At 38.5% G+C, this 15069-nt stretch overlaps 1 protein-coding gene and 2 long non-coding RNA genes across 6 annotated transcripts in view; 1 reads left to right on the plus strand and 2 right to left on the minus strand.

The window, feature by feature from the left end:
- The window catches only part of LOC144301754 (uncharacterized), a 100003-nt gene extending 95184 nt beyond the window's left edge, over positions 1 to 4819 (minus strand). Inside the window, exon 1 of one of the 2 annotated variants that reach the window (XR_013368534.1) lies at positions 4681 to 4819. This is a non-coding gene — a long non-coding RNA (uncharacterized LOC144301754). The remainder of the gene's footprint in view (positions 1 to 4680) is intronic. The other variant, XR_013368535.1, reaches the window with a different exon arrangement.
- On the minus strand, positions 2577 to 3800 carry LOC144301755 (uncharacterized). The gene is made up of 2 exons (XR_013368536.1): positions 3620 to 3800; positions 2577 to 3400 (listed from the first exon to the last, which is right to left on the minus strand). It is a non-coding gene; the product is annotated as an uncharacterized LOC144301755 (long non-coding RNA).
- Positions 4351 to 15069, plus strand: part of USP25 (ubiquitin specific peptidase 25) — a 136781-nt gene continuing 126062 nt past the window's right edge. For 2 of the 3 annotated variants that reach the window (XM_077878833.1, XM_077878834.1), the window contains exon 1: positions 4351 to 4497. In XM_077878833.1, coding sequence (XP_077734959.1) covers positions 4453 to 4497 — 45 coding nt within the window. In that variant the 5' untranslated portion in view covers positions 4351 to 4452. The remainder of the gene's footprint in view (positions 4498 to 15069) is intronic. The other variant, XM_077878835.1, reaches the window with a different exon arrangement.

Below are 15069 nucleotides of genomic sequence, written 5' to 3' on the forward strand. Positions count from 1 at the left end.
ACAGAGGTCTTAAGAAGTGACGTTAATCACTTTTGACTACATACTTTTCTCTGTCCATGCACATTATAGGATACCGTCAGGGAAATGTATGCCTACCACTATGGAAGCAGAAGGTAAGAAGTGAGGAAGAGTCTGGGAACTTTAAGTCATTTTCGGTGTCAGAGTACACTTCTGGGCTTGCTCAAAGTAAGGGGAACAAGTGATTCATGCAAGAAATCTGTGCTTTTGTGCTGGCTCGCAGTTGATAAAGTACAGCTTTTTCTCCATATAGACCTGACTTTCAAGGTAGATCTTGCAAAGAAATAGTTCACATTAGATTGGATTCCTTTTTCAATTCACAGAACTTTTTCCCCAAAACTATTCCTACTAGAAGTATGAATATTGACAGAAAATGTGGAGGCACTATTCTTGAATGTTTTAATGCATCTCTTACTAATCTAAGAGGTTATGGGATGGGGCAGGAAAAGGAGTATTTGATAGTACATTGGTATGAAGTATAGGATTAATCAAAGTACATTGAATATGACTGCCATGGGCCAAACTGTGTTCCCCCAAAATTCACATGTTGAAGTCCCAATCTCTGGTACCTTAGAATATAACTGCATTTGGAGATGAATTCCTTTTTAAATTATTTTTTTAAAGATTTTATTTATTTATTTATTCATGAGAGACACAAAAAGAGAGACAGGCAGAGGGAGATGCAGGCTCCATGCAGGGAGCTCAATGTGGGACTTGATCCCAGGACTCCAGGATCACAACCTGAGTCAAAGGCAGATGCTTTAACCACTGAGCCACCCAGGCATCCCTGGAGATAAATTCTTTACGAGGTGATTAAGATGAGGCTGTTAGAATGGGGCCCTACTCCAGTATGACCTTATAAAAAAAGGACATCAGGGAACTGTGTGCACAGAGGATCAGCAATATAAGAAGAGGCAGCGAGAGGATGGCATCTGCAAGCCCAGGAGAGAGGCTGCAGGAGAAACCAAACCTGCTGGCCCCTCAATCTTTGACTTCCAGCCTTCTCAACTGTGAGAGAATATATTTCTCTTGTTTAAGCCACCTGGTCTGTGCTGTTTTGTTATGACTGCTCTAGAAAATGAATACTCTGAGCAAAGAAGCAACATCTGGAGATTCTCAGGGTCTGAGGTATTGCTGATAGCTGGAGATACCAATATTGATATGCTTTGTCAGATAAACAATGTGGCTGCCAGGACTACAGAGCTGTCCAGTTAGAGTGAGAAGTTAGAGGTAGCCATGCCCTACAAAAGCATAAACTTGTCTTCTCTCCTTCATGACTGCCCCTTTAATTCAATAAGCATTGTGTTGTACATGTATGAGGCAGATAGTACTCATACAGGTTCTAATTTATGAGCGCCTTATCAGTGAATGGTTCCATCGTGACATCATCGAAACCTCCTCTTTCAATGATTGTTTATGGTTACCTTATTGGTGGAAATAAAATCATCCTAGAGTGTCAATATACCTAAGGGAGGAAAATAATTCTGATCCTCTTCAAGAGGAGAGTTAAGAACCATTCTTTTGCAAAGGAAATTGTTCAAATCTACACTGTGAATTGAATGCTTATTTCTTACTCTGGCTTACAAATGTGCTTTGGCAGTATATTAGACTTTTGGTGTTCAGAAATGGATTTTCAAACTCAGTCTAAACAAAGAGAAATAAATAGTCGAGATAGAATGAATACCAATTTCCCTGGTTCACACAAGGCACAATACTGAATATCGTTGGAAACATTATTTTGATCCCACATAGAAAAATGGACTTGGCGTTAAGAACTAAATTTTTAATTTATTTTTTTTTAAGAAAGATTTTATTTATTTGAAAGAGAGAGCTTGCACAAGTAGGGGGAGGGGCAGAGGAAGAAGCAGACTCCTCGCTGAGCCAGGAGCCCTACCAGGGCTCTATCCCATTACCATGACCTGAGTCCAAGGCAGAGGCTTAATGAACTGAGCCACCAGAGGCCCCTAAATTTTTAATTTTAATGAAATCTGTCCGTTTAACTGTTTACCCGAGTGTCAACAATCCAGAGCAGTACAATTTAGGAATTATTAAATAATATCCTGAGGTTATATACTTCCAACAATCATATTTAAATTAAGGCTTATTCATGAACAGAAAAAACTGAACATTGGGACAAATTGCTAAAATGAATTAGGATATCTGGCAGTGTGTCATGTGTGCAAATTTATCTCAAATTTTCACATTTCCATCCTCTGTTCATTCTAGTATGCTTTCTAGAAAAGAATACCTAAAAGGACACTTGAAACTTTCTCCTCATACAAAACAGTTAAGGTTTTAAAAATTTCAGTAGGAAACCACTAGAGGTAAGCTGGAAATAAATGATCAAAGTGGGCAAATATGACTATCCTATAAAAACATTTATTTAATAATTATCTAGTAACCACTGGTAAAATAACATTTTCTGTGGAACTAACAATTTAACTCAGAAAAACAAAACTAAAGTTTAGTATGTGGCAGTATCTTTTTAAAATCCTAGTACTACATTTTTTATGTTAAATTTAACTTTCTTATATTCAAATGTCATGAACTGGATAGAGTTCTTTTTTATTTTTTTTAATCCATAATAGAAACATGAATATGATGTTGGACAGAACTTCGGTCTGTAAATGAGGTAAAATGGGCTCTAGTTTGCTTTCTTTGGCAAGTAGCCTCCTTTGAGTCTCAGTGTTCTCACAACAGAATTGTGCATTCTAGGAGAGCTATTGCATTATTCCTAAAATTCTGTGTTTCCAACCACTTCACAACTTTTCAAATTCCTCCGGTGAAAACATAGGATATCAATAGAATTAAGTTCGTAATATGTCAAAATCAAATACATATGAAGACTCCAGGGAAGGATCTCAAATGCTGATTGAAAATATCTGAGGTGTGAAGCAAGGACGGCTGCGAAGTGCACAGATTTGTTACAAAGCCTTAAGGATCACTATGATCCATGATTATTATATAAAACCGGATAATATCTCAGTGATCATTCACTAAGCTTGCTTTTCTTGCCATCAGATTAAAAATTATACCCGGATTTGCATAGGTGTGTAATGCATTTACGACAAGATGGACTGATTATTCTGTCCCTCTCATTGCCACACCCTCACCTCCTATCCCCAGATGAGCTCGCGAAGCTCAAGGTTTTTTTGGGAGCAGAGATCGCCTTCTCGATGTCAAGTTTTTCTTTCAATTCCATATACGGTCAAGTTTTCCACGCAGGAAGGTTCATCGCTAATTGTTTGACAAGTGGTATATCGGATTATGCACCCCCCGGGCAGTGATACTTTTGTCTGTTGTATAGACCGTATTTCATTTTTATCAAATCTTCAGGAAATAACCCTTCTTTCTCCAGAGCCTCGCAACGACTGGTAGGTACCTGTTTGCGTGAATGAAGCAGACGGAGAATATCAATACTCATTTGTGTAACGATCAGTTACGGAGGAAAGTACATTCCAGCCTCAGGACTTCTGACAGCCCTTTGCTGAAGTCACACTTGACTTCTTCCCTCCGGGCAAGTTTACTGCTCGTGAAATTCCTAGAAAGGCGAGGGGGGAGGACCGGGGACCCAGAAAGGAGCCGGGGTTCGGGACGTTACCGGGCTCAAGGGGCTTTAAAGGTTCTGTCTCGGAGGAGTTCGGAAAGCCGGCGATCCGGGCGGTCCGGGCTCCGAGCCTCGCGCAGCCAAGGGCGCGACCGCGCAACCTGCCGCAGGGGCGGCTCCGAGGCCGAGCCCGAGCCCGAGCCCGAGCCCGAGCCCGCGGGGCGCGCCCTCGCCCCCCCCCCCGGGAACGCGCAGGGCGGGGCGGGGCTGGGCCCGGCTGGGGGCGGGGCCGGGCCGGGGGCGGGGCCGGGCCGGGGGCGGGGCCGCCCCGCGGGTCACAATCTAGGGTTAGGGCGGCCGGCGGGCGGGGCTCGGCGGGGGCGGAGCCGCCGGGCGGGGGCGGTGACGGCGGGTGGGGGAGGGGAGGGGAGGTGGAGCCGGGCCGCGAGGAGAAGAGCGCCATTCCGGCCCGCCGCTCCCTCCGTCCGCTCCCCCTTCCCCGCGGTGGCCCGCGAGGCGCCGGCCAGGGAGCGCGCGCGTGACGCGGCCCGGCTTGCTCGCCCCCCACCCCCGCGCCCCCGCCCGCCCCCGCCCGCCCCCGCGCGCCCCCGCCCATGGCCCCGGCCGCGGCGCAGCAGCCGCGCTGAGGCGGGCCGCGCGGAGTCGTGGGGCTGCCGCCGTGGCCCTCGCCGTCCGCGCCTCGCCGCCAGCCCGCGGTGCCCGCGCACGCCGGCCGCCATCGCCTTCGCGCCTGGCTGGCGGGGGCGCTGTCCTCCCCGGCGGTCCGCGCCGCTCCCCGGAGCTCGGCGGAGCGCGGCTGCCAGGGCCGGCGGGGGCGCGAGGACCCGCCCGCCGCCGCCCGAGTCGCCGCCGGCGCCGCGGGGGCCATGACCGTGGAGCAGAACGTGCTGCAGCAGAGCGCGGCGCAGAAGGTGAGGCGAGCACGGAGCCCGGAGCACGGAGCCCGGAGCCCGGAGCACGGAGCCGGCGCGGCCGGGCCCCGCTCCTCCCCGCTCCTCCCCGCTCCTCCCCGCTCCCGGCCTCCCCCTGCGCCGCCCCGGGCTTGCCCGCCCGCGCCTTCGGGGCGTCGCGCCCAGCGTGGGGAGTGGGGGGACCTGGTGGGTCTCGACCCGCTTCCGTCTTGCCGATCGCTCTCCTGCAGCCGACAGTGCCCGCTGCGTACTGGGAGCGACCCTCACGTTGCTACGCTCCTTACGGGGCTTCGGAATTAAACTTTATTCACCTCCTTCCTTTTTTGAAAAAAAAAAAAAAAAAAAGGCAGCCGGTTGTCATCCTTCCTGAACACTCTCTTATGTCGAAGGTGGGAGCCTTCCAGGCCTGCTATTTTGCAGACGGGATCGCTACTAGAATGGAGTTGCCTGCTTGGCGGGGCAGGTACGGTTACCAGGTGGACTCTGGTGTTAGAAAGTAGACGATTTGGTTTGTTCTTCTTTTCCCTTTTTTCTCTTTCTTTCTTTCTTTTCTTTTCTTTTCTTTTTTTTTTCTTTCTCTCTGAACATACACCCTGCCCCTTCGAAAGGAGACCTTTCTGGCCATGTTTATTCCAGGGATCTTTTGTCTGCTAAGTTTGACCTTATTCCATCCTTCACCCTTGACTCTTGCCTCAGTCACACATTCAAATGGCCACGTAAGTAAAAAAATAAAATAAAATAAAAAAATCTGTGTGCAGCTTCAGATCTTTGACATTCATTTTATTGGAGATTTGGTTTCCAGAATCTCAAGTGCATTATCATGGCTTGCACCCTATCTTGAAGTGTTGGCTATGACTTTTTTTTTTGGCATTCTGTGAAAAGCATTTTGGGCAAAAGGAAAACATTGCTTTAGTCGTGTTGAAATTTGGGGAGTCACTAGGGGTTTACTGGGAGCAGCAACCAAAGCTGTGTTTGGCTTATCTGAGCGAGTAATGAATGCCCCACCCTGTGGTAGTTTTGGCGTAGTTTGTATCCTACCTGTGCTTGGTTTCAGAACGAGGCCTGCTGTCCTAGAGGGGACGGTCTGTCTACTCACTGCTAAGTTTTTGCTTTGAGATTATTTTTAGAATTCTAGATAGTACTTGAGGTAATTGAAGATGCTCAAGAATTTTGGAAAGCAAGGATAGTGCATTGTTATTTTAGGCACTTTGGGAAAGTTGTCTTTGGAACTCTTGTGTAAGTTAACTGCTCCTGGCAAATTCAGAAGGTTGTTGCAGACTGCGATTTATTTGCAGTGAAAGGATTCTAGGTTTACTAATGGGAGTTTAGAATAGTTTATTATCTACTCCTTGTATTCTATTTTGAATATCTTAAACTTTAGTTTTTGATGTTAAGTATGTGATAAAGTGTTAATACTTAGAGCAGGATCTTGTGTTCATATGTATGCTAAGCAGGATTTAATAGGTTTGGTATCATTTTTTGTTTATAGCTCTCTTCACAGTGTTGAATATTAAAGCCTGATTATTGTTTGAAAGTGGGAAATGTGGCTCCTACTTTTCACGTCTTTTAAGCCTGAGCAATGGTAAGAAGTTTGTGAGGGTTTTTTTTTTTTTTTTAAAGTTGACTTTTTCTAGTGTCGAATCAGATAATGCAGATCTGCCTGGTTCAGAGGTTTATGCATAAAATCGTAGGTTCTCGAATCAAATTACTAAAGATGATCTTGGCCATCAAATCCAGTTTCCCAGCTTCATGAGTCCCCTCCTTACACAAAGGGAATAGTTGTTGATCCAAAATATTACTATTATGATGCTATTGTTAGTGTATGTGTCAGATCTTTTGGGATACTGGGGAATTTTTATTGGAGCAATTTTTATTATGCATTTATTTTTATACTTCCATAATGGTATTTATGGGGTTTTTGAAAAGAAACAATGTGTTTATTTACTTTTTTCAGTGATGTACTATTTGTTACTCAGAACTGTTTAAAAATGTTTATTTAGGTATAAGTACTTTAAACCATCCATTACAGATAAATTCATAGGCTTAAATTCACCAGATTAGTAACTAGGAAGCGGACTACAAGCTAGTAACTAGGAAGTGAACTTCATACTTTAGAAGAAACAAAAGTGAAACTCTTTGTTTTCACTTAGAAACTTTATGAATTATTATAAAAACAAGAAGTGTTAGTGCATCTGCATAATCAAAATTTAGCCTATTTTCTGCTCTCCTTAAAATTATGCGTGTGAATGCACATATGTATTAGTTTTATGTATGTAGTTTTATTCTGGAGGTTGGAAGTTTATTATATTTTCAAAATTTTTTTTTCCAGAACGATGATTAGTAAGAATGATTTTTGACTTTATTATTTATTTATTTATTTATTTATTTATTTATTTATTTAAGCAGCACAACACAAAGCTTTCTTTCATAGGTCTTTTGTTCACCTGCAAAGTAGCTTGCCATGGTATAAGCCAAGGGGCTGGCTTGGCTGTCTTTTCCTCTGATGTGTTCTTTGCTTGGTTGTTGAAGTTTGGTCATGGCGGGAAGTTATGAGATGTAATAAAACTGCAGAAAGCTGCTTTTCTGAGGTTTAGGTGATACAGGTTAGGTGGAGTTGGTGGCAGATTAGCTACCATTAAATCCTGTCCATAATCTTAGTCTTGAACATGTATCTTCTTCTTTTTCTTTAAGATTTTATTTATTTATTTATGCATGAGAGACACAGAGAGGCAGAGGGAGAAGCAGGCTCCCTGAGGGGAGCCGGATGTGGGACTTCATCCCAGGCCCCTGGGATCACAACCTGAGCCAAAGGTAGATACTCCACCACTGAGCCACCCAGGTGGTTTCATGAACATGTAGGTTCAACATTTGTACTTTATATTTACCTAAGTGTAGCATCCTTAGATCTCAAAAATTTGGTACCTATGTATAGCCTCAGGTCCCAAATGAGGATTCCTTAGGGCACCAATAGAAGGCTTCCTACTAGGGACCAAACTGATGTACAGAGTGAAGTGAGCTGGGTACTATTTACATTAAACATATCTTTCTGAGTTGGGTAAAATATAAGGTTTATAAGGCTAGGTATTTTGCCTATTTTGTTTCATTATAGAGCTTAGAATAATGGTGTCTTGCACATAATAGGTTTCAGTAAATATTTGATGAGTGAAATAATGAGTGAATGTTTTCTAAAAGGAATGCAAATGCAGTAATTTAGTTTCCTAACTGAATCTCAGGATTTAATTATTGAGAAACCATGGACTACTGTTGGAATATACGCTGTGTAGTGAAGTGTGGATTGGACCTAAATCACCTTTCTGTGACCTTGCACAAATCGTTAATTGCCTCTGAATCTTCCTTTAAAGCCTTAAAGTTAGTATGATTAGACAGGAACAACTCTTTTGGATCTGAGTGTTTTAGTGGAGCCAAGCATGCATTTATTTCTGGACAGGGAGGACAATAAAAGAAATACTAGAGGATGGAGGCAGAATGAATTTTATGGATCAACAGACAACTTTCACTTAATTACATTTGGGGATCAGGTGGGAAGGATGTCACAGATCAGCTAATTTAAGAGTTTAAGCAAAACTTGGAAAACATTAGAAGCTGCATCCAGGGTAAAGTTTTTAGTTAAATTATGTAATATTTTCTAATTTAGGTATCATTTATAGTTGTGAAAAATACAGTATAGCATTTCAAAGGACAGTGAATGTTATGTAAATCACTGTAAACATCACATAAAAGGGATATTCTTTAGTACTAAATAGTTGATTATGTTGTTATTAGCCTAAGACTTGGTTTGGGCAAAGAGGCAGGGATTCAGCTACGTATTTCCTTATTCCTTTTCTTTCTCACCTATTTTGATTTGTATACTGACATTGTATCCAGTTGCCTTAATGAAGTCTCGTTAGTTTTAATAAATATTCTGTTGATTTTTAAAATATTCTATGTATTATAGTTTGTGTCATTTGCAAGTAATTATCATTCTGACCTATTCCTTGTTAATACTTCTTTTTTTTTTTTTCATTTTTTTATTGCTTTAGTTAAGATTACAGAATACTGCTAGGATTAGTGTTAGTGTCTGTTGCGCATTGCTTCATTATGATATGGAGATTTCCTTATAGTCCTAAGTTTTAAAATTTGTTTTGAAATCAGATTTAGATGTTGATTCTTTATCAAATGTCTTTTTCTTTTTTCCTTTTGCAATGATTGATGTGATAATTTGTCAAAAATAAAAACAATTGTAATAGATAACATTTGGAATATGTTATATATACCTATGTTAACTAATTGTGCATAGAGTTTTCAAAACTTTGTATTCACTTAGTCTTTCCAAGCACATTATTATTAGGTGAGCACTATTTTTTTTTTTTTTATTTCCCTCGGCATGTGGTGGTTGAGGAAACAGTATTAGAAGAACTAAAGGAACATTTCATTGCTGTTATGTGTTGGGCGTGGAATTTAAACTCAGGGTCATGAGACTTATGAGCACCTTCTCTTAACCGTTACGTTCTATTGCTTTCTGTAGTCATGATGCATCCAAATTCAATATAGTAAACTTTAACCTGGAATTTAGTGTCTTTATTCTTAAATGAGATTGGTTACATAGTTTGTTATGTGCATATGGGCTATCAAGGTGAGGTCAGCTCATAAGGTTCATTAGAAAGCTTTTTTAGGTTTTCCTTTGCTTTTGGAATAGTTTAGTATAGGACTAAGTTAAATCATTCAAAATTGGTGGTATTTAGCCATTTTCTATCGTTCAACCTAAGTACTTAATACTTTGAACATTTGGTGAATATGGCAATGGCAGGCTGACCATTTATCTAGAGCACATTTTAGATAAGTTTTCCAAATTTTGACTATTAAGCTTTTAGGTTTTCTACCTCTTCTGGAGTCAGTTTTAAAAATGCTTATAGATTTCAAGTTGATTTCATTTAGATGTGTGTGTGTGTATGTATAGGTCTGATGTTTTTTCTTAAATCTATGTAGATCAATTTCTTTCTTATTCCTGATTGTTTTGTTTTGTTCTCATTAATGTTTGCCAGATGTTGATCTATTTTACTGGTTTTTCCAAAATTCAGTTCTTTGTTGCCTTTATAAGTTCCGTTTATCTTCTAATTTATTAATTTTTGCTTTTGTATTTATTATTTCCACCTTTCTAGTTTTTTTGGGTGTTTATTGTTGCTCTTTTTATACTTGAATTCATCACTTAGTGAGTTTCCAGTCATTTTGGGCTGTGGGTTTTCATCTTTGTTTGGGATTTGACTTCATTTTTCTTTTACTGTTTAAAAGATTTTTTTTTTTTTTTCTGGTATACTTTCTAAGATGTTGCATTTTTTAAATTGTAGATTTTTAGTTTCAATGTATTCTGGTATACTTCCTAAGATGTTGCATTTTTTAAATTGTTGATTTTTAGTTTCAATGTACTGTTTAAAAAACATGATTTGTAATAGTTTTAGAAATTAAGATTTTCCTTGTGACTACATGAGGTTTTAGCATATGAAAAGGATGTGTATTTGAAAGTTAGAGTTTTATATATATATATTAAATGAACATTCATAGTGTGATTTGAGTATTTCATGCTTTTTTCTTGTCTCAAATTCTGAGAGATGATGTAATTTTATGGTAGTTTCATCAAATTCTTTTTATTTCTAATAGATCTAATCTAAACTTGTGTGCTTTTGCTAGTCTTTTAGTAGGATTTCATCACTTATGTATATGGTGGTAACTGATAAAAATAATTTTTTTTATCATCTGAGTTTCTATTTATTAGTTTTATTTTCCCCACTCAGTTTTTTTTTTCCCCACTCAGTTTTGATGGATTGATGAAGTTTTTATAGTCTTGCATCCCCCACCAGTAGTGTCAAAATGAAAAGTTTTCTTTCTGTCCTCAATAAGAAAGACTTTTTAGCATATTTTTATTGACAATATTCTTGATTTTGTTGGATTAATATAGAATTGTATTCTAAATGATGGTATTTTAAATTTCTTATGATACAACTTCCATCAAAAAATATTACTTGTGTTATAGACACATTTAATAGCCAATTAGTTTTTAAAAGTGAGGTATTTAATTTTAATTATGTGTTTTTTTTCTGTAAAATTTAATACTGTTTAATGTTACTTTTTTTTTTGTAAGTAAGTTAATTAACTCTTTGTGTAAGCTTGTAAGCTTTCTTCTTTGGTTTTAGAATCTAGAAATTGTGTGTATATGTTTGTGTATATTGTGTGTGTGTGTGTGTGCATCTTCTTAACAGTCCTGCCTAGGATTCTTAGTCTGAAAACTTTCATGTTCTTCTCATGAAAAAGATATAAATTTTAAAATTATTGTTTTTATTCTATTCCTTCTCCCCTACCCCCTTTCTGTAACTATATTATTTGAATATTAAATACCATTCATCGCTCTTGCTACAAATTTTATTTTATAATATTTTTCTTTCTTCTTATATCCTGTATGTTGAGATAAGGTTTGTTTGATTGTACAAATTATTATTTTTGTAATGCCAGTTCTGGGTGTACTACTTCCTTAGGTGGTCATATGCTTTTTTGAGGGTTTGTTTTAATAATCTGCATTTTTAGTTGTGAAGTAAGCAGAATTGAATTAATTATAAATATTGATTTCTGATCAGCTGTCCATGCAAATGTTTTCATTTATTTATGAAATTTCTTACTAATTTTAATACTCATTTTAATACTAAATTGAATTAATACATTGAATTCTACTTAAAACTAAAGATATAACTTTGAAAGTAACCTCTGTCTAACCAGTCTCATTTTCATTTCCACTCCTCTATTTTCATTTGAGATTGTTAATCATCTTGATTCCTAAGTTTATCCTCCCTTTTATTGCAGCATAATGAATTCTTGAAGAGTATATTTTCATTGTTTTAACTTTAGAAGCTTTTCTCTAAATAGCCAAAGATACTCATCTATCTTTTCTACTGAGAGTTTTAGAGTTGTTTGCAACATTTCGACCATATTCCATCTTTAGTTTTTTTTTTTTTTGTACCAGGTGTAAGGTGGTGATCCAATTTAATTTTTATTACATATGTTTTTTTGTTGTTGTTAATTTTACCTCATAGAAAAGTTAATACTCTCCGCTGCTGAACTGACCTGCCATTTTTATCATATACAAAAGCTTTACATGGTGCTCTTTGTTTCCTTGTGTTGTCTTTTGTTTCGTCATTCATTTTGTGAATACCATCCTATCTTCATTGCTGTAGTTTCATAATAATCTCTACTCCTGGAAAAGTAAGTTTGCTTTTCTTCTTCCAAAGTGTCATGACACATTATTTTTCTTAGAAGTGTTAGAATAATCTTACCAAGACCTCTGAAAAACCCTTGAATTTTTCAGTAATTCAGTTGATTGTATAGACCAATTTGGAATCATTAACATATTTATGGCATTGGGTCTTTATCCATGAACAGAGTATACTTCTTTTCTTTGGGTCTTTTTTAAATATCTCTTCAGTTTATAATTTTAACTGTGGAATTCTTGTATGTCATTTTTTCCTAGATAGTTGGTAATTTCTGATAATAATTATATGTGGTGCTTTAAAATATTTGCTATTTATTACTGGTGTGTACACATGCAGCTGGCTTTTGTATATTCATCTTATGTCTAGCCATCTTGCTTAACTTTTGTATTTTAAAACTTTCCTAGAGATTATTTTGGATTTTCTAGGTAAAAAATTATATCATGAATACATTATGACAGTTTTATTTATTTCTAACTTTTATGCCTATAATTCCTTTTTTCTTACTACACTAGGTAAGACCTTTAATAAATATTGTTTAGAAGTGATGATAATGGATATTGTCTTATTACTAATTTTTTTAAAGACTTTATTTATTTATTCATGAGAATACACAGGAGAGAGAGAGAGAGAGAGAGAGAGAGGCAGAGACACAAGCAGAGACACAGGCAGAAGGAGAAGCAGGCTCCATGCAGGGAGCCTGATGCAGGACTCGATCCCGGGGCTCCAGGATCATGCCCTGGGCTGAAGGTGGCGCTAAACCACCGAGCCACCCGCGCTGCCCTCTTATTACTGATTTTAAAGGACAGCTCCCTACTTTGGTACCTAGTGAGCTTCTAAAGTATTTTTACATGTGTCAGTTGTATGAGCTTACATGTTATAAAAAAGTGTTCTGTTTATAAAAAAGTGTTCTGTTTCTGAATAACTAAAGAATATTGTAGTGTTTTAAATTTTGGTGCTTGCATGTAGTTTTTCCTTTGCGTCCTGGTGACTCCTGTGAAAGTTTCACACCAGGCCCCCTGGGGATGAGTGGGAGATAGTTGGTTTGTTAGGAGTTCAGTTAGTCAGTACTACTCTGTCATGCTACCTTATAAAGTCAGGGCAGTGCACTTTTTTTTTTTTTTTTTTTTTTTTTTTTAAATCATGGGCCCTCTCTGTCTTTTCCCCCTTTTCCCCCAGGGACCATTCTATGATTATTCATTCCTGCTCTGATGTGCTTGGAGCAGGGGTGTTACTAGAATCTTTGCTTCTTTGAGTCTACAACACACTGTTACTCTCTAATATCATAGAACTCTTTAAGTATTGGCCTGCCGCAGTGGCCTGCCTTTTTCCTGCAGCTAGACATGGTGAGTATGCTATCATAGCTTATAATAATCATTAATATATATAATACATGAAAGACCAAATTTGGCTTGTGAAGGCCATTTTGGAATGCCACTGTGCAATAATGTGGCTAAGTAGATGAAGTTAAAGTTGAACTTCTAAAATGACCACCTGTGTTTATTTTGGCAAACTTGTATTAATTTTCAGGAATATTCTCCTTGTCATGATATTTTGTTTTGAACATATGATGGGTAATTTTTGGAAGTTTTCTCCTTTTCTAACCTCAATTAACCATTTTAGTACAGTCTATCTGCTTTTGAAAACTTACTTGGTCTTCATATTTAAAAATGTCCAACAATATTTTCATTGTCTCTTTAACCTTGTTGATACAAGTTTAGATCAGAGTTTCTCAAATGTTCTTTGTAGACAATTCATTTCCTGTAGTGCTTGCTAAAAATGTAGAATTCTATACCTTACAGACTTAATGTTTCAAGCCCAAGGGTTGGACTAAGGGATTCTTAACAGGAGTCCCAGATGATTCTTCTGTACTTAAAGTTTGAGGACCACTAGTTGACATTAATTAGTATTCTTTTTTTTTTTTTTTAAAGGTTTTTTTTTTTTAATTTTTATTTATTTACTTATGATAGTCACAGAGAGAGAGAGGCAGAGACACAGGCAGAGGGAGAAGCAGGCTCCATGCACCGGGAGCCTGATATGGGATTCGATCCCGGGTCTCCAGGATCGCGCCCTGGGCCAAAGGCAGGCGCCAAACCGCTGCGCCACCCAGGGATCCCCTTAATTAGTATTCTTAAAGAATGCTTCGGCACCTGTGTATATTGGCTACAGGGCTCCTCCAGGTTTGGGTTATTACAATACACCCAATTTAACAGGGATCAGAGTCTTTGAACATGTAGGCTTTCTTCTGTTTCCAGTGTTACTCCCCATCAGTTCCCTGATAGACTTGCCTGTCGTAAGGGAAATGCCTCCTTCCTTAGGCTTTCAGCCAACATCTGTATGGAAACCCAAAGCTTCAGGTGCATAGGCTGGACACGTGCTCTCCACCCCCAATCTCTGTAGGGCAGATTTAATCTTCTTTTTATTAATTGACTCATACATCAAGGAGTTGAGAAACAATTATATATGCTAAGATTGCAGTCTTCCTGTTTCTTTTCTTTTTGGAGTGTGTATGTGTATGAATCATTCCTGAAAGTTTGTGTGTGTGTGTGTGTGTGTGTGTGTGTATGAACCAAAGCATATGAAAGCTTATGTATACCTTAAAGAAATATAATAACATTACTACTCTTTGTACCACCCTAGATGTGAAATAGAACATCCTTTTATTCTAGAAATTTCATTTTTTCCTCACTCAAACTGCCCCTCCTTTCCACATCCTACTAGTTGCTATCTTGATTTTTCCAAGTTAATGTTACTGTGTTATAATTTACAAAAAATATAATAAAAGCACCCATTTAAAGCATATCATTAGATGAATTTGGCAACTCCAAAAGATACCCTTGTGTCACCCTTTCTGTTTAGTATCTCCACACTCCCTATCCAGGTAACCATTGATCTGATTTCTTTCACTACAGATCAGTCTGGTTGTCTTAGTTGTTCACATAAATGAAATCTTAATTTTTTTTTTTTTGCATTTGACATTTTTTTTTCTCAGCAAAATGCTTTTGAGATTGAGCCACCTTATTGCATTTGTTAGAAGTTCCTTTTTTAGTGCTGAGTAATATTTATATGAATATTACAGACTGTGTAAGTGTGTTTCTGTTGGTGAGCTTTTGGGTTGTTTTGGTTCTTGGCCCTCATGAGTGATATTGATTTACATACATCAATATGTAAAGGGTATTTGAAGGGACATATTTACATTTCTCTTGGGCAAATATAGAGAAGTAAAATTGTTGTAAAATATTGCTAAATGGTTATTTGAAGTGGTTGTACTATTGTTTTGTTTTGTTTTGTTTTGTTTTGTTTTTGGTTGTACTATTGT

The sequence above is a fragment of the Canis aureus genome, chromosome 30 (assembly GCF_053574225.1).
Source record: "Canis aureus isolate CA01 chromosome 30, VMU_Caureus_v.1.0, whole genome shotgun sequence".
NCBI classification, from domain to species: domain Eukaryota; kingdom Metazoa; phylum Chordata; class Mammalia; order Carnivora; family Canidae; genus Canis; species Canis aureus.